The 18,377-nt window shown below is 47.2% G+C and overlaps 1 protein-coding gene across 1 annotated transcript in view; it reads left to right on the top strand.

Moving 5' to 3' along the window:
• The window catches only part of LOC129342670 (beta-galactosidase-1-like protein 2), a 71,979-nt gene that overhangs the window by 40,973 nt on the left and 12,629 nt on the right, over positions 1-18,377 (top strand). Inside the window, 8 exon segments of the mRNA XM_054998546.1 lie at positions 715-779; positions 5,814-5,898; positions 6,960-7,097; positions 9,110-9,190; positions 10,260-10,366; positions 13,114-13,260; positions 15,543-15,614; positions 16,782-16,860. Coding sequence (XP_054854521.1) covers positions 715-779; positions 5,814-5,898; positions 6,960-7,097; positions 9,110-9,190; positions 10,260-10,366; positions 13,114-13,260; positions 15,543-15,614; positions 16,782-16,860 — 774 coding nt within the window.

The following is an 18,377-nucleotide window of genomic DNA, read 5'->3' as shown; positions in this document are numbered from 1 at the left end:
TCATGACGTATTGCAAGGATCTAAGTACACTACAGGAGTGAACTGGTTTTAACATTTTCTCTCCAAGGGAATCCTGGGTACCGTAGTTTTGAGCAGGAGGCTGTGGTGAGGGAGGGAGAGCTAGAGTCAAATCTTACACAGGGCTGACCTCAATCAGATCCTTCAGGCAAGCTGCATTTCATGCTTGGCTATGTCCCCAGTAGCAGGTTTTCCTGGGCTTCATTGCACAATAGCCTGCAGGTGTGTGAATCTGACACCAGGGGCTTTCCTATCACCCCAAATGCAAAAAATTTTTTACGGGGTCAGTTCACGCAGTCGTCTGCCAGTCTCCAAGCGATTCGCATGCATGCATGAACTAGGCTTGAGGTGCAGGGAAAAGCGAGGGGTGTGATACACTCCTAAGACCTGCAGTGAAATAGCTGAGCTAGGCTGAGTGGTGCGCGTGGATGAAGGTACGAACCGCCCTTTGGACTTGGAAAGCTGCTTATGCCAAGTCTGACCTTTGCTGTCCATGGCTCAGTATTATCTGCTCTGAGGGTCAGCAGCTCCCCAGGGGCCTGGACAGAAAAGGATCTTGTCCAGCTCTGGGTACTGGAAGTCCTTGAACTGGAGCTGCTGGGGATTGAACCTTCTGCATGCAACGCAGTTGCTCAACCGCTGGCCATGTTCCCGATGTAAAATAAATTCCTTGAACTGTTTCCTTCTCTCCAACAGCCCTTTCCACAGTGAACTTGCAGAAACTGGAGCCAGGAATCTTGGTCTATCTCAATACAGTACAGGTAAGGAGAAAACAATCCAAGGCCATCCCAAGGTCACCCAGCCAGCTACTCTGGCAGAGCAGGGATTCGAACCTGGGTCTCTCACATTCGAATCCATCACTAACCACTACACCACAGTGGATGTGGAGTTGGGAAGCCTGAGTGCCACTCTTTGCCTTTGGGGGAAGTTATTGGCCGTCTCTGGTCTCTCATATCCCTGTTTTCCTTATCTGTAAAATGGGAGGGTGGGTTTTCTGTAAAGAAGACTAATCACATTAAAAACAAAGCAACTGGCACATGAAAAAAGACGTGGAATATATCCATATAGAGGGAATTCCCAACATTTCATCATGTTCAGACATGACCGGGGCATGGGATGTAGCAGCTAGACGTTTGATATGTAGAGAGAAACCGAGCTTATCAGGAGCAGGGGAGCTGTTTCGCTTCCATTCCAGTGATGCTTTTGAATGCACCCTTTTACTTTTCCCCAGGGTAAGTTATTCACTCTTACGAACGACTTATCAGTACCTGGGAACGTGGGGGATGCAATGTTGAGATAAAGGCAAAAATTGCCTATCATTCCGATATTGTTTGTCCTCGTCTTCTCCGACAGGGATCCATGTGTAGGTGTATGCGTTGTCTCGGTAAGCACACAAAGATGTGCTGCCTTCATGTAACTTCTTCACGCAGCATTTAATTGATGTATGGAACGAGATACCGTGATGGCCACTTACTTGGACAGTTCGAAGGAAGATTAGACCAATTATGCAGATTTTTACGAGCCAATTTACTGTCCCTTATAGCACCCTGCATTTTATCAGTAGTTGCTTTGTTTTGGCTGAACCTATTGAAGGGATTTTTTTGATGGTTTTGATTTCACTTTCGTTCTTCTGGGGCTCCTCTCCAGCTGTTTTGCTGTGTCCCCCCACCCTCGGATCCCTCTTTGAAGGAGAAAGGCAGGCTAAAAATATTTTAAATAAATTTAAAGAATACTGTCCAGGGGGTGTTCTTTCTCATTTGATACCATCGCATTATTTTTAAGTTGTTAATCGATTGGGGGAAGTTTAATTTTTTAAAAAATCTATTGTTAGCTGCCCCAAGCAGTTACTGGAGAGGCAGCTAAGAAACTACCTAAATATTAAATAAATACATAGATCATCAATGGTCAATTGGCCATTATAGAAAAATAGAACCTCCATGTTCAGAGGCAGTGTGCTTCTTAGTACCAGCTGCTGGGGAGCAGCAACAGGGGAAGGTTATTGCCTTCATGCATGGAGCAGGGGTCACTGGGGTTGTGCAGGGGCTGGGGGAGGTAGTTGTGAATTTCCTGCATTGTGTCGGGATTCGGCTAGAAGACCCTGGAGGTACCTTCCAACTCTATGATTCTGTGCCCAACTTGATAACTTCCCCAGGCTATCTGTCTGGCTCCTAAGGGAGGAACAGGGTGCTGTTCAACATAGAGTTTTGGTCTGCCCCAGCAGGGCTCTTCTACTGTTACCCCACAGCCCTCCCTCCACATGTACACACCCAGCTTTCGTAACAATCAGCATTTTGCCGGTATATGATAAAAAAAAATAAGCAAACCGGCACCTGGCTCATTCTAGGCTTGCAGCGCTTTCCTTTTTTGGCTCAGCACGGAGTTGTCGGAGTAGCTGGGAGCAGTGCCCTGATAACAACGGCACAAGAGGAAGCAGCTTGTAGAAGCACAGGCCACCGGCCTGTTGACAGTAGACTGGCTGTGTCACAAATTCCCCTTGCGGGGTGTGATTAAACGATTTCCCTCGCCCGAATCCGATCTGCCGCACGAGGTCTGTGTTTGTCTGTCCATTTTAGTGCTTAACATATTTGAATGGCTGGTAATTCCTTTTCTAATACAGAGTGATCGATTAAACAATTAAAGAGAGCAAAGCTTGGCAGGAGGAGACTGGACCACGCTGCTTCCGTTTCCTGGCGAGCCAGTCGCTGCTGAGCATTTGCATGTACCTTCAGCTAGTTCTCAAACATTGTTCTCTTGTAGGCGATTGTTTTGCTGATTTTCTTATCTTTTGGAGCTTGAGCATTCGTTTCCATTTAGTGAGTTCTGAGCAAGATTCACAGTCTCTTCCAAAAAAAAAAATCAGCTGTTCTCATGGCCATAAGAATGATGTTAAGCAGTTTATGGGATAGATGTATAGCTGTGGCCCAGGCTTTTCTGAGCTGTATCTTTTTTCCCTAAGCACCCTCATCTCAGGCTTTTCCCTTGCTGCCTGCTTGCTCACCTGGGTCAAGTAGTAAGTGGCCCGGGACCAGTATCCACATGGCAAGCTCAGGTGAAGGCGAAGTTGAGCTGACAAGAGACTACTGCTGGCTCCATTCATTAGACCCAGATCTGGCTGCCTTCCCGTGTTTTGCCTTAAATAATAACAACAACAACAACATTCGATTTATATACTGCCCTTCAGGGCAACTTAACACCCACTCAGAGCAGTTTACAAAGTATGTTATTATCAGGGGTCATTTCATAGAAAAAGATCTGGAGGAACTCATTAGTATAACTCATTAGCATATGCCACACCCATTGCCATCACCAGAAGTGTGTCATTAGCATAACTGATTTGCATATGCCACACCCCTGACATCACCTATCCTGGCTGTTTTAGACCCAATCCTGGCCATTCAGGGCTGAAATTGGGCCCAAAATGGCCGAAAATCAGGTGGGCGGGGCCACCTGACATGACCTTTTTGGATAACTGCTGGAACTGCGTTCATGCGCGTTTCCCTTCAAAATGAGCCCTGGTTGTTATTATCCCCACAACAATCACCCTGTGAGGTGGGTGGGGCTGAGAGAGCTCTGAGGAGCTGTGACTGACCCAAGGTCACCCAGCTGGCTTCAAGTGGAGGAGTGGGGAATCAAACCTGGCTCTCCAGATTAGAGTCCCAGCACGCTTAACCACTGGCCTTTGCCTCCTTGTGACAGATCAGGCCAAAGGCATCACAAATTCTCTTTTAAATCTCTTTATGGTTTTAATTGTATAAATTAATTCTAATATGTTTTTGTTGTAATCCACCCTGAGCCCGTCATGGGGAGAACGGAATAGAAATCCAAAGTAAATAAATAAAAATAAAATAAAAATAAATGCATTGTGCCGGCAGCTCCCGGCCACCCTGTTTTCTGCTGTACCAAGCAGGCTTCTCAGACTGCAGAAGGATCGTGAAATGTGGTTTGCTGGGTACACCCCAGGGTGGGTGGGCCTTCCTAGGAGGTTGGAGAGTTAGGTACAAAATAGGACAATGGCGGCAGCGCCAGGATTACTGGCGGCGGGGGTGGTGGGGGGAGGCGGGGGCCTGGATCAACCTTCAGGCTTGGAGAGTTCAGGAATAATAGTCGCATACCGATTCTTCTCAAGCATATTCTGAACGTTCTTCCAAATAAACTGGCAGAGGGCATCTTTTTCCCCCTGGGATGCATGGCAGCTGTTGGGGATGACCCTCACCCTTTGTGCGTCTCAGTGAAAGGGAAGCGGTGGTGGGCTCTTGGCATGCAGTTTGGGAGGAGGGAGAGCACCAGTTCAAGCTCTGCTGTTTCCTTTACCTGGGCTCAGACAAAGCGATGGCAGGAAGTCAGCAGCGTGGTTTCGCTTCCCGTGTTCCATGCAATCCAGTGGCTTCCTTCCCCCCAAACAAATAGCGTTGAGGCTGATTCCCTACTGGGGAGGGAGCCTGGCTGAGCTGAGCAGGTTCTGGGTTACAAACACCTTCAGAAATTTCTTGCATGCCCTGCATTCCAAGTGCAGAGCATTCTGGGACTTGGCTGCCATGTGTTGAAAGAGGCCTTGCGAAAACCTGACGATTTTCACTTTTATCCTTTGCCCTGGTGGAGAGTTGTATGTAACTCGGACAAGTTAGGGACCGTAAACTTCACCACTATGTTGCCTTAGTTCCATCTGTTGCTTTAAGTATGTGCTCCTATGTGCTACCCGTGCTTCAAGTATGATCCTACAGGATAGTTAATATGATGTCTAATGTCAGTCCTAGAATTGCTTACGATCTGGTTCAACATTTCTTCAACTCTGTATTGGATTTTTGCCAATGGCCGTTTCCACACGTCTTACCTGCCTGCGGAACATCGTGCGAAAGACCCAGAAGACAGTGTCTTCTTGCGCGAAATCGTGCCAGGAAGATGCTGTTATCTGGGAGTTTTGCGCGAAATCGTGCAATATCCTTGATATTGACTGTGCTGATCTCACACTGTGTAATCCTCCTTGAGTCTCAGTGAGAAAGGTGGACTATAAATTTATTTATTTATTTCATTATATTTCTGTTCCGCCCTCCCCAACAATGGGCTCAGGGCATATTTCATCAGTTAAAACATAATCACAATATAACAAGAATTTACAAAGATTAAAATCACACAGGTTACATATAAATAATTTAAAAGGTATCAAGAGGGCAGCAACCGCAATATAACTTAACTTTATCTTCGCTCAATAAAACAATTCTAAACAGAATGGTGGTAACACGTCTGGTGGGGAGGATTTAAACATTCATCCCACATGGCCGGGGGAGGTCAGGCCCAGCCTCAACCATACGCCTGGCGGAACATTAAACAAACAAACTGCACCTTCAGTATGACTATAAGTGATGACAGTCAAACTCTCCCACTTCTGCCCGTTTTGCCCTGCAAGTTGCGGCTGTAGTAGGATGTTGGATGGCTACTTGGTTCATAGATCCAGAGGATCTATGCATCTGACAGAGAGAGCTGTGGTTCTCGAAAGCTTATGCTACAAATAAGTTGGTTAGTCTTAAAGGGGCTACTGGGCTCTTTACTTCTTGGTTCATGGGGGGCAAAAAGTGGACCCTGCCGGACCCCTGCCTGGAATTTCCTGTGATCTGTAAAATGCTGTACATCCTCCACAGGGCAAACGCTTCAGTCATGTTGATGCCACGAAAGGAGGCAGTTTCAGAATTTCTGCTTTGCCTCAAAAAATGATATGCCTTGCCTCATGTTGAGGGTCACAGCTGAATACACCCCCAGATTTTACCCCCTTATTTCTTGTCCGTTGCCTTTTTTTACAGCACAAGAAACCAATGATGGTGATGGAATATTGGACTGGATGGTTCGATAATTGGGGAGGTGCTCATAACATCTTTGATGCTGATGGTGAGCTGCTACTCTGTTCTGCTTCTACTTCAATACCTCTCCTGCTGTAGCATAGTGGTTTGGTGGTTGGGCTGAGAATCAGCACTCTGCTAGTTCAAATCCCACTACTGCCATGAACTCTGCAGATGGCCTTGGATGAGCCCAGCTCCCCAGCTGTATTGTGGGGATAATAATAACACTGATTGTGTTCACTGCTCTGACTGGGACACTGATCTGTGTAGAGGAGTGGTATATAAGCACAGTTCTTTATCCTTCTTCTTTCTTCTTCTTCATCACAACCCCTCCTTCCTGCCCTATGTTTTAATTAGTGGAGGTGGTGGGATTTGTGTTACACATTTTTCTTTTGGTTGTAATGGTTTTTATGATGTGGCTTTTTTGATGCTTTGTTTTACCTGTTAGCTGCTTCAGTAGCCATGATGGGGAAGAAAGATGTGGTACTGTAGCATAGTGGTTAAGTGGTTGGGCTGTGAATCAACGTTCTGCTGGTTCAACTCGCACTATTGCCATGAGCTCAGCAGGTGGCCTTGGGTCAGCCAGTCCTCTCAGCTCCTGCTCCCCAATTGTGTTGTGTGGATAATAATAACTCTTGCCTATGTTCGCCGCTCTGGGTAGGCACGAATCTGTCTAGAAGAGCAGTATATAATCACGCTGTTATTGTTGGGGAATATAATCGCGCCCATGCAGCCTCCCTAGCGCTGCATTGTTTTGATGCAGAGCATATTTGCAAACAAAACTTTGAATGCATATTGTTCTTTGCTTATCTCTCAGACAGAGATACCCAGCTCCTGTCCTTGCTTACAATTTTCACTCAAATATAGATGCTTCAACAGAGCAGAGAAGGCAGGATCATTTCGAAGAGAGCGTTGAATGGATTGTTTGCACTAAGTATTGTGTCTTTAAGTGCGAGTCTGTTGAGTGAGAGTTATAGGGCGTGAAGAAAGCTCTCAAGAAAGTGCTGTATTGCAAACGGAAGCCTCCACAGACATGAGTTGTTTATTCTGTAATGACACGTTGCGCGGTGAGGCTTTCTAACTCCTCTTTGGGCTTCCCTTCCCACGCAGAGATGGTGAATACCGTCGAGAAAATCCTCAAGTCAGGCGCCTCCATCAACCTCTACATGTTCCACGGGGGGACGAACTTTGGCTTTATGAACGGCGCTCTGCATTTTGACGAGTACAAGGCAGACGTCACCAGCTATGGTAAGGATGTGTTGGCTGGCTTGAACGGGGGACGCAAGGGGCTGACCCACAGGAGAGGGCAGGAGTTTGTGTTGTCTGACCCTGAGGCCACAAGGAAAGCAGAGGAGGCTGCCAGCTGGCTGCAACAGTGCCGTCCATGCGGTTGTTATTCGATAGGTTGTTCCCTTGACAAATCAAACTGGGCTTAGAGGACAACGACCAAGACTGGTTGGGGATCTGGGAAAAGGGTCCTGAGAGGAAGGGTTAAAGGACTTGGATGTGTTCAGTCTGGAGAGGAGAATATTAATGGGGGGGGATCATGATTTTTGAATACTTGAAGGGCTGTAAGATGGAAGATGTCAAAGACTTGTTGGCTGCTGCTCCGGGTGGCCAGAGGAGATCCAGCAGGCTTGGATATAGGAGGAGAGATTTCGGCTGACTGTTGGAATTTCCTCATGGGGAGAGCAGCTCAACAATGGAGCCAGTGACCTAGAACGGCACGTCTTTGGTGGGGAATTTTAAGCAGAGGCTAACCAGCCATCTGTTGGGGATGCTGTAGTTTTGGAGATGAGCAAGGGTGTAGGACCACATGGCCTCCTGTAACACCCCTTTGAGCTCTACAGCTCCTTTCGGCTGCCCTCAGCGGGAGTGGGGGTGGGGAATCTACAAAACACTTGTATGGATTGCACATTGTAACCCACCCATCGAAAGCCTCTGATCAGTGGGGGAAAGCTCCAAAGTGAACGGAGATGTTCCACTGAGTCGTGGTCCGTACTTTTTTTAACAAAACGATCTGAATTTTTAGAGAGACAGTTAAAATGTGTGTCCGTATATATGTTCTGTAAATTCTCCTGAGGAAGGCAATGGAAACATTTCAAGGGATTTGCCAATTAAATAATAATTGCACCTTTACCGCCCTTCCCTCTTTGCTCTTCCAAGCTGCAGGTCCAGCCCCCTTTTTTTTGTTTGTTCATACCGATTACCGCAGCATGAGCCTTGGATAAGAACAGTTGGTGGACAGATAGAGAGGGAGGGAGGAGGCTTCCATGCGTTCTGCCTGAATGTCTTGTATACCCCCCTGTAAAGATAGCAGGGGAGAACCTGCATACGTCTGGGGGCGGAGGGGTAGCATCTGGGGCCTCGTTCCCCCTCCCCTTGCCCAGCCTATTGTGTAATAAATCAAACAAATTCTAAACAGGTAATTGCTTGTACTTAGTTGTTTGCCCATACATATTTTATTTATTTAATCCTTTCTGTCCCAGACTCTCAGCTGCCGAGGTTCTTGAGGTGTAGCTTATGACGACCAGAAATGACAGTAAAATAAATGTCAAACCAACCAACCCCCGTAATCGTAAAAAAACAACAACAGTCAATAACTCTGACGCTTTTCAACAACCAGCAGAAATCTATGACGGTTGTTGAAAGCAGCAAAGAAAGTATAATGAATCAGATAGCCCCGCTCATTTTGAGATACTTTTTTACTGAGAAATTTCTGCGAACATAATGTGAAGCGATATATAACTGGCAGGGGATGACATATGAATGTGCAAAACCGCTACCGATCGACAGAATGCCCCGGAAGACAGCAGTGTTAACCTGCTGCCAAAAAGGTTTGGCACCAAGCAGAAAGAAGAGAGGAAGGCATTCCGGAGCTATGGGGGTGGGGGTCCCTGAGAGCTCCTCTTCCTCTTCCCTTGGGAAAATTCTGGTTCAAAGTCTGGGAGCCGGGGAGAGGCCCGGAGCAAGAGGAGGCATTTGATGTTGTAGCCCCATCCCAAGAAAGTCCTGTTTATCCAAGCTCTGTGCCTTGAACGGGAATTGACTTGAGTCAATTCTTGGTGCAGATCTTTCTCTGCATCCCCGACGGCTAGGAAACGTTTTTTAAAAAAAGAAAAGAAACACACTAAGAGGCCAACAACTTCTATACTGGATGAAGTTTGTTCCTGTCCTGTGAGCTCGTGATGTATGGAAAAAGCACAGGATGCTGCCCAATATTTTCTCCTATGTGTCTCCTCTTGACTTTTCCCCCCCAGATTATGATGCTGTGCTGACTGAGGCAGGAGACTACACCTCCAAGTTCTTCAAACTGCGACAGCTTTTCTCAAAGATTGTGGGTAAAAGAATATATATATATATCTAAGAGCCCCAGAGAGGCCTCGCTGCCTCCTCTAAGCGCCGGCTGGTGCCACGTGAGCAAAGCTTGCAAATTGGCTGACTGGTGTGCGCCAACCTCCCACTGCTCCCCCGTGTCGCTACATCCCACCGATTAGCTGGGAGCATTTTCTGAAGCGCGGAGAGGGGACTGGGGAGGTAGATTGTCTTGTTATGGAAATGGCCTTTCAGCTGACTTCGCGGCAGTGGGGGACGGTGCGCGCACTAATAACGGCATCTGTCTACTGAGAGGAACGTTCCGTGCCAGCAAGCTTAAAACAAATGCAAATCCGAAAGAGAGGAGCTGTTTGTGTATTCTCTCTGTTCTGGGGCTGTCGTTGGCGAATAACTGTGCTGCTCTTATTTCCCTCACCAATGTTGGCCTCCGGACAAACTTTTTTTTCCTTTTCATTTGCAGCAAAACTGTGGTCCAAAGACATATCTTGATAGCTCTGAGTTAGTGTCTTATGTAGGGTTTTGGGGGGGGGGGGGTGTCACTTCCCCCTTTCTTTGCATTTTTGTTGTGCTTGTTGAAAATATGTTCGTGGAGCTTTCTTGCCGTTCTCCACCTCCTGGTGCTCTGTGCCTTTAGTCTTCCTCTCTCCCCCTCAGTGTCCACAGCCTCTTTTGCTCTCACTGCCCTTTGATGTAATCGGGCGTGGTGAGCCCTGTGATTTGTCGGTGATGTCACAATCATGGGGCCCTGGAAATGAGATCAGCTGGGTCAGTGCAGTCAGTCAGATCAAAGGGCAGCAAGGGCAAGTGAAGCCGAGGACAGTGAGGGTAAAAGGGAGGGAGGAGGAAAACAGTGTCAGGGTAAGTAGTAGCCAAGTGAAACACAGGGGTGCCTGGCAGCATTGAAACAATAGGGATATTTGACAAATGGGGGGGGGGGTGAGTTGGCAGTTTGTATGTGTCAATTTTGCACATTCCAAGGTAGAGGGAGAATCATTGGTGTAGCCCCACTCGGAGACATCACTTGCCATTTTTTCCCCATTTGAACTGAACACATTATTTCTCTTTTTTATAAAGGGGAGCCTCTCCCTCTCCCTCCGATGATTTCAACCAAGGCATCCTATGGGGCAATCCTCATGCAGCAGTATGTCTCTCTGTGGGACGTGCTGCCCTCTCTGGTAGAGGTATGTACTGCATTCCTCCAGGTAGTAATTCCCCCTCCCCTTCAGTTTTCGGAGTCACATGAAATGAACAAACCCAGAACTCTGGCCCCAGTTATCTATAAATATCATGGAATCAGCCTCAATTTGCCATGTGGCCATCTCTGGTGATGCTTTTCCATAGAGCACAATGTAAATTGGACAATGTAGGACCAGATTCCTTTCAGGCAATTTCATTTTCATGTCAGCACGCTTGAAACCTGTTGACAGGTTAAGATGGATAACCTTGCTAGTCTGTCTGTAGCAGTAGAAAAGAGCAAGAGTCCAGGAACACCTATAAGACTAACAAAATCTGCGGTAGGGTACAAGCTTTCGTGAGTCACAGCTCACTTTTTCAGATACACATTATGTTAGTCTTATAGGTGCCACTGGACTCTTGCTCTTTTCTGTTGAAACTGGTTGACTGTAACATACACACACACACAGTCACAAATATCAATCAATCACTCTTTATTGCATTAGCTGAAAGCAACAATCCAAGATAAAATCAACTGTCCATCAAAATTAAATAAAATCTAAAAAAACTGGACGTTTTCATAGAAAAGATTAAAATACCAAATAACCATTTAAAATATCATAATAAAAGCACCATACAGTCCAAGACTAATGACCCAGAGAGTTACAAATATCGTGTATGTTTGCCAGTCATCCTTCGATGGTACTGTCAACAGGTTTTAAGTGTGCATAAGGGAATTGATCTTAGCGTATTATGGCTGCCTTATACAGAGCCTGGCCATTGATCCACCTAGTCTTTTCTCTTTTGATTGACAGCTGCTCTCCAGGGTCTCAGGCAGAGAAGCGACTTTCCTAACACTTCCTCTCTGATGCCTTTTAACTGGAGGTACAGGGGACTGAACCTGCGAACTTCTGCATGGAACCATGAGAAACCTTTCACGGTTTCAGTAGAACCCTTTACAAACAGTCTGACCTATACATACTTGCACACATCAGTGTCAGCTAGTTGACTGGCTGTGTTTAGGAGGGGGAGGTGATGGCAAGGAGCTGTTTTTCTCCCTCTTGCCGCACTGAGCTTGGAACAAACCTTCCTCCTATCCAGTATTTTACAAGAAAGGAAGGTGTTCCTTATTTTTCATAATTTGAATTAATCAAGGATCCCCAGCCTTTTTGAACCTGTGGGCCCCTTTGGAATTCTGACATGGGTGGTGTGGGCAGAATCACAAAATGGCAGTGCCAGCCGTAAAACGTGGAACTGAGGTTATGCATAATTCTAATCGTAGGTCTTCATCGTTTCAGGCAGAAGCTGTGCCTAACATGATGCCCCTTGAAATGAACGTGTTGTTAGAAAAAATATTTTCTTGCATAACACACTGAACGTCTTGGCACTGTGGTGGCAGCTGTAGCCAAAGCATGCCCAGCCAACCAGATCCCCAGTGGCCACTCAGAAGTCCTTGCTGGACAAAAACGCCACCTGGTCCCGTCCGCTTTCAAAAACACTTGCCAAGCACCAGAAAGGAGTCATCGAGCACCGTGGCGCCCAAGGGCACCACATTGGAGACCCCTGGAGTAAAGCATTAGGTGTACTGCAGACTTGCACGTGCAGGCATGCTTGTCACTTGTTGACTCACATGCATGAATGAAGCTAGACTGAATGCCACGTAGAAATCTTCTGTACTCCCTGTGTCACTGCAAATGTAATAGGTTTCCATTTTCGTTTGTTTAGTCAAATGTTTATATCCTCCTTTTCTCCCTAATGGGGACCCAAAGTGGCTAACATCATTCTCCTCTCCTCCATTTTATTCTCACAACAACCCTGTGAGGTAGGTTGAGTTAGAAGGTGAGTTAGGGGGCGAGAGCCAGTTTGGTGTAGTGGTTAAGAGTGCGAGACTCTAATCTGGAGAGCCGGGTTTGATTCCCCCACTCCTCCACTTGAAGCCAGCTGGGTGGCCTTGGGTCAGTCACAGCTCTGTCAGAGCTCTCTCAGCCCCACCCACCTCACAGGATGTTTCATTGTGGGGATAATGACATACTTTGTAAACCGCTCTGAGTGGGCATTAAGTTATCCTGAAGGGCGGTATATAAATCGAATGTTGTTATTATTCACCCAGTAAACTCCCATGACCGAGTGGAGAGGATTTAAAGCTGGGTCTCCCAGATCCTAGTCCAGTACTGCAACCACTACATCACACTCTGATCAAAGGAGCGTATGCAGTGGATCACAAATTCTCCAGCAATGGAAGTCAAACGATGTATAAGTATGTGCGGGAGAGCCAAACTGTATTGGGGTGGGGGTGGGGTGGGCAGTCAGACAGATTAGCCAAGCAACCAGATTCAGTCCTTGAAGATTCTCCCTGTGTGTATGAATACAATTTAGGGCAAGAACAGAACTGGAAACCATCATGCATCTCTTTCCGTCCATAAGATGCAAACTGTTGGCTTTTGCAGCCTCAGTTTTCCTGGGCACTATGCAAGAAAGGGAGGAGAAAGGGTTAACTCATCAGCCTCCAATCAGTTTTGCTCACTGAAATTAGGTGCCGTGGGGGGGAAATGAGATTTTTTTTTTATTTAAAGCACCATCTTTTCTCCTTTGCAGTCCTAACAGCAGAGCTGAAACTGAATGGAAGGTTTATGGCTCAAACCCCTGTGCTTTCTTCCCTGTACAGGCAAATTAAGGTTTCGTGAGCATTTTATAGAGAAGAATGGACTTGGATTTGCCTCTTAAAGCCCTCTGTTTTGTGCCTTCTGCTTTGCAGCCCGTAAAGTTGGAGCACCCTGTCACCATGGAGAACCTTCCGGTGAACGATGGCAGCGGTCAGTCTTATGGGTATGTCCTCTATGAGACCGTCGTACCGGGTGGAGGACGGCTGTTTTCCCAGGACCACATCCGGGACAGAGCACAGGTGAAAAATAACAGTTGAATCCTGTGATTAGTCTATGCTGGGGTGGGTGGTGGGGAACGCTGCCTCCCTCTTAGCTGAGTCACCGTAAGGCCCGAGCAGCTCTTTTTGGAGCAGAGAGAGGTGGTTGTTGGTAACTGACCTCTGCAGTTGTCTTCAGCCCATGGGGTTGGGACCCTTGAGTTGGTCGTGGAGCTCCACTTGAGCTCCTCTAGAGCTGGAAGGAGACAGAGAGAACTTTTTCACCCTCTCTCCAAATAATAAACTCAGGAACACCGGTTGAAGTTGATGGGCAGTAAGTTCACGAGGAAATACTTCTTTGCTCAACAAGTAAGGGAACTGTAGAATTGATTGCCAGGGGGCGCAGTGATAAGCATGGCTTTAAAAGGAAGTTTGACACATTCATGGAGGAGAGGTCTATGAGCAGCTACCATCCGTGGTTGGTAAAAGGAAGCCCCGTGTTTGTAGGCAGTCAACCTCTATAACTCAGGGCTACGAGGCAACATCGGGGGAAGGCTTTGCCCTCTCTGCCCAGTTTGTTGGCCCTTGAGAACAACGGGTTGGCTGCTATGTAAGACAGGTTGCCGGGCTAGATGGAGCAGTCGTTTGATCCAGAAGGACTCTTCTTATAATTTTGCCTTTGGAAAGAGCCTGCTGCTACCATGCATAAACAGAGCTCCCGGGTGCCACCCTCCTGCCTCTCTTTGCATGCACAGCAAAAGGAGCAACAGGGCTGCACTCAGTGGTGGAAATTATTTTCCTGTGGCTGTTACTCAAGATTAGTTCCTTGCTATGGCACCCTTCTTGGCACTTGTCTCGTGCTTCCTGTCCCAGCTGCCTTGGTCTGCTCTCCATGGTTCTGGCTTTGATTCCAATGACTTTGCCCCCTCCTCTTCGTGTCATGTGACTCTGATGTCATGTGACACAAAATGCTTAAGTTCAGTGGGTCTCAGGTCTAGAAAGGCGGAAGGCCATTGAACTGTCACGTTAATGTGTGACTTCCTGCTAGTATCTCACACCCAAATACTTCCATTCTCGGTGGAGCCCAAGCTGCTGTAGATCTTTGCTGAAACTCATTGCATTTAAATACCAGTGGTGTACAACCATTGCTTGGGAGGCAAGACAATCACAGTTACTGTGCTAGATTGGAATACCTGGCCCAACCTCTTCTTTCTAACATATGCCTTTCTGAGAAGGTCACGAGCTGCGGATGGTGACAGCCTTCCCCAGCATCTGGTTTTTTTTCAGAGATATCCTCCACTGAAGTGAGAAGTTCCATTTAGATGTTAACACCTGTTGCTTATAGACCAGCTGTTCCTGCATTTATCTAAATCCTGTTTTTTAAATCCATCTGAACTAAATAATCAGATACAATTTTAGGATTCAGAGGGATAGGCGTTGCGGGAGGCAGAAATACACACACTGTTTATTTAAAATATTTATATCTTCCCTTAACAAAATATTTTTTCCCAGGCAACTGAAAACCATTAAAACAAATGAAATCTATACAATATCAAACCACCGAAAATAATCTAAAACAAGCCACTTAAAAGCAGGAAGGCAAATCAAACCCTACCCTCCAAAAAACCCCATACAGAAGAATAACAAGTTCTACACCTGCAGGATTTTCATCCAGCGGCACCTTAGAGACCAACAAGATTTTCAGGGTGTGAGCTTTTGAGAGTCAGAGCTCCCTTCTTCAGACACAAGTAGGTTCTACACCTAACATCCAAAAGACATTAAATTTGGCACCTTATGTATGTCCCCAGGCAGGGTTTTTTATAAGGGGTGCCACCACAGAGAAGTCACCCCAGTATCTAATTTCCAAAAGTGGGAGCACCCAGAGCAGGGCCTCCACAGCAAATCTAAAAGAATGGGCAAGATGACGTGGAAGAAGGCAGACCTTTGGACCCCCTGGCCTTAAACCATTTAGAGCTCTTACGGGTCCCAGTCCTTAAACTGCCGGGAAAAACAGTCTGGAAGCCGGCAAAGCTTTTTTTTCTTTTTTAAACACCAGAATGTGTTTGGGGGGAAGTTCTTTTTCAAAATGTGACTCTGTCGCCATCTCAGCAGAGCCATTGATACCAGATCATCTGGATTTCTTAATTGTGTGTGTGTGTGTGTGTATTTTAAGTACCATTTAAACGATTATAGTAATCTTACAGGAAACCCCAGAATCCCAGTTCTCTGTCGGCCTCGTAGACCCCCTCCCCTTCAAAATCCTTCTCTAATCTTTTGGCTTTTTGTGATTGACAAATGAGGCTTTGACCGTTCCTCTCCTGCAGGTGTTCGTTAATACTCTGTATATCGGCTACCTTGATTACACCACACAAGACTTGCCAGTTCCTAACGGACAGGTAAGTAGTCAGAGACCTCAGCGTGCATTGCAGGCAGAAACACCAGCAGTAGATAGACTGAAATGTTCACACGGCCCTTGAATCTCAATTCGAGCTACAACGTACTAGGGTCGGTGCCAGGGGAATAAACTGGAAGAGCGATGCTTCTGAAAAGCTGCAGCTGCCCACCGGCTGAAATCCGCCCATTAAAATTGTCCTCTAGCCATTTGAAAATGAAATAATTGACCTGTCAAACTGATGTCAAGCTTGCAGACCTGTTGTTCGAGGCTCACAGCATCTGCTGCCCCAACTGCTAGGGTCTTCTTTGAGGGGGGGAGGGTGCCGGCCCTTCTGGGATCTGGTCCCTGTGCCAAGCTAAGCCAAAGGGGTCAAAGATGTCCAAACAAAAGTTTCAGCTGTCACTCAGCTACGGAGTGAGCCCAGCTTCAGGATGTGTACATCAGCTGGGCTGTCAGTTGTGTCCTCGCTCGTGCTTCAGAAGGGCTTTCTGCCTTTCAGTGTATGTATGTATAAGCCCCTCATGAACATTCAAGCCAATTGGGGGCATGCAGAGACGTCTTCTGCTTCAAATTTGCAGAATTTCAGAACTGGGTCTTGGAGAAGAATAGATTGGATTGGTTATGAGGGGTGGGGCACTTCCAGGGCAGCTCCGGTATCCTTAAAAATGGTTCTTTGCCATCAGTGGAGGATGGTGTCCTGAGACAGTCGCTCCTTCCAGTTGCTGCTCACAACCTGGAGCATGCAAATGCTGCTTTCTCTGGTGGGTGGGGAGGCTGCTACTATTCCAGGCCTGACAGTTCTAAAGTGACTGCTTTGGCGGGAGGGGGGAAGAGGAGGTTTGCTGCTCTGGCATTGGTTGCATAGCACACTGCAACTCGGACACTGTCGCTTCTGGCTTTCCCAGGTAAGCGAGCTAGCGTGGGAAAGGAGCAGACTGGCTTTGCTGCTGTATTATGCCTGTTGTGCATCCATCGGGTACCAGGCATGCAACTTATGCAGCAGGGCAAGCCACAAGAAGCATGGGAGGAAATGCCTGAGTCAGGAAGGAGGGCACAAGGGGCAGGAATGAAATGCCAGGAGCAATGCCGCCAACGGCTGGGATGTCCACCAAGGACATCTCGCCACCTGCTTCTCCCAGATCCAGCTTTGTCCTAATCTTCTTTACAGGGATACCGACAGCTCCGACTCCTTGTAGAGAATTGTGGGCGAGTCAACTATGGACCTGCGCTCAACAGCCAGCAGAAAGGTGGGCCCTCTTGTGTTCTTTCCCCAAGTCATTCTTCTTCATATGCATCTAATACAGAGGGCCATTTATATCCATCCCTTGCCGCGCTGTCTCCCCTTTTGGAGCATTTGCCCTGCCAAGGCTCGGTTAATTCAAAGTTTTGAGCTGCGAGGACAGCAGGGCAAAGACTCCAGAAGGGAAAACAGTCTGGCAAGCAGAGGCAGCGGAGGGCAATGAGAGAATCCGTCCCCTCCGGAGTGATCTCCAATAGCTGTGTCTTTCAAAACTACGTTTCCCAGTGAACATTGCGTCTCCCGGCACTTGATGAACACTCGCCCAGGCATCTCGTGTAGAGAGACTCTCAGAGAGCTGTGAGTGGCAGGCTGTTCCAGGGCCTCTGCTTGGGTAGCTGAGCTGAGAGAGGAGGGGTTTGAGTCCTGGCAGAGAGAGAGAGAGATTGGAGTATATGAACGGGTTGAGAGGCAGAGTCCTCAGGGAAAGTGGTTCTAACACCGACAGGAGAACTGGGAAAGTTGGCAGGAGGTTTGGTGATAAGTGTAGACATCCAAACGGGCCAAGGAGTAAAGGGAGAACTAAGAAGATTGTCCCTTCCCAGTTGAAACAGGGAGACAGCTCTAGAGAGAGGAGAAATCGCTTGTCAGGTGAGGTGGAGAACTGCCTGAGGAGACTCCCAGATTCAGTTGAGGACTGAAGGGAAATGCTCATGTGTGCAGAGAGGGGGCTTGGGGTACTAAAAAGAGGGCACCAGCCTTCCTAACCCCCGAAGTGAAGGAGAAAAAGAAAGTAGACTCAGGTGTTCGGGGGAAGAAACCAGGGAAACAAATCCTAACAACAGAAGCCTTAAGTAACAGGGAAGAGCCTACAAAATGAAGTCTGTGTGGGTTCTGCATGTTACCTCAGTGATTTTACCTCAGAAAGCCTCAACTCCTGACTTCACCTAACCTTCCCCCTCTAATTTAAATAAACCAATTAGTGGTTTTTGAAACTTAAAAAATGCCTCTGGTGCCATTTCTTTGGTTTAAGGATGAGGGGGCGTCATAGCAGGACAGGGGGCTTTTATCGTTCTAAGCTGGAGAAATGCTTCATGTGCACAGTCATAAGGGAACCCAATGACAAGCCTGTAAGGTAGGCCAGTAGTATTAGGATCGTGTTGCAAGAAGTAGTTAAGGCTGAGATAATTACTGTCTCTGCCTTGACCTGGATAGCCTAGGTGAGCCTGATCGCATCAGATCTCAGAAGCTAAGCAGGGTCGGCCTTGGTTAGTAATTGGATGGGAGACCTCCAGTGAAGACCAGGGTTGCAGAGGCAGGCAATGGCAAACCACCTCCGATAGTCTCTTGCCATGGAAACCCCACCAGGGGTCGCCATAAGTCAGCTGTGACTTGAGGGCACCACACACACATACAATTACTGTCATGAGCCCATCTAGTCAGTCCAGGTCCAAGGCGAGATTAGAATAAGTAGTGATTCAAACCTCAGTATCTTGGCTTTCTTAACATGCATTTTTAAAAGATGTA

The sequence above is a fragment of the Eublepharis macularius genome, chromosome 14, assembly GCF_028583425.1.
Source record: "Eublepharis macularius isolate TG4126 chromosome 14, MPM_Emac_v1.0, whole genome shotgun sequence".
Lineage (NCBI taxonomy): Eukaryota > Metazoa > Chordata > Lepidosauria > Squamata > Eublepharidae > Eublepharis > Eublepharis macularius.
The sequence above is the reverse complement of the archived record's forward strand: the minus strand, read 5'-3'. Positions and strand labels throughout refer to the sequence as shown.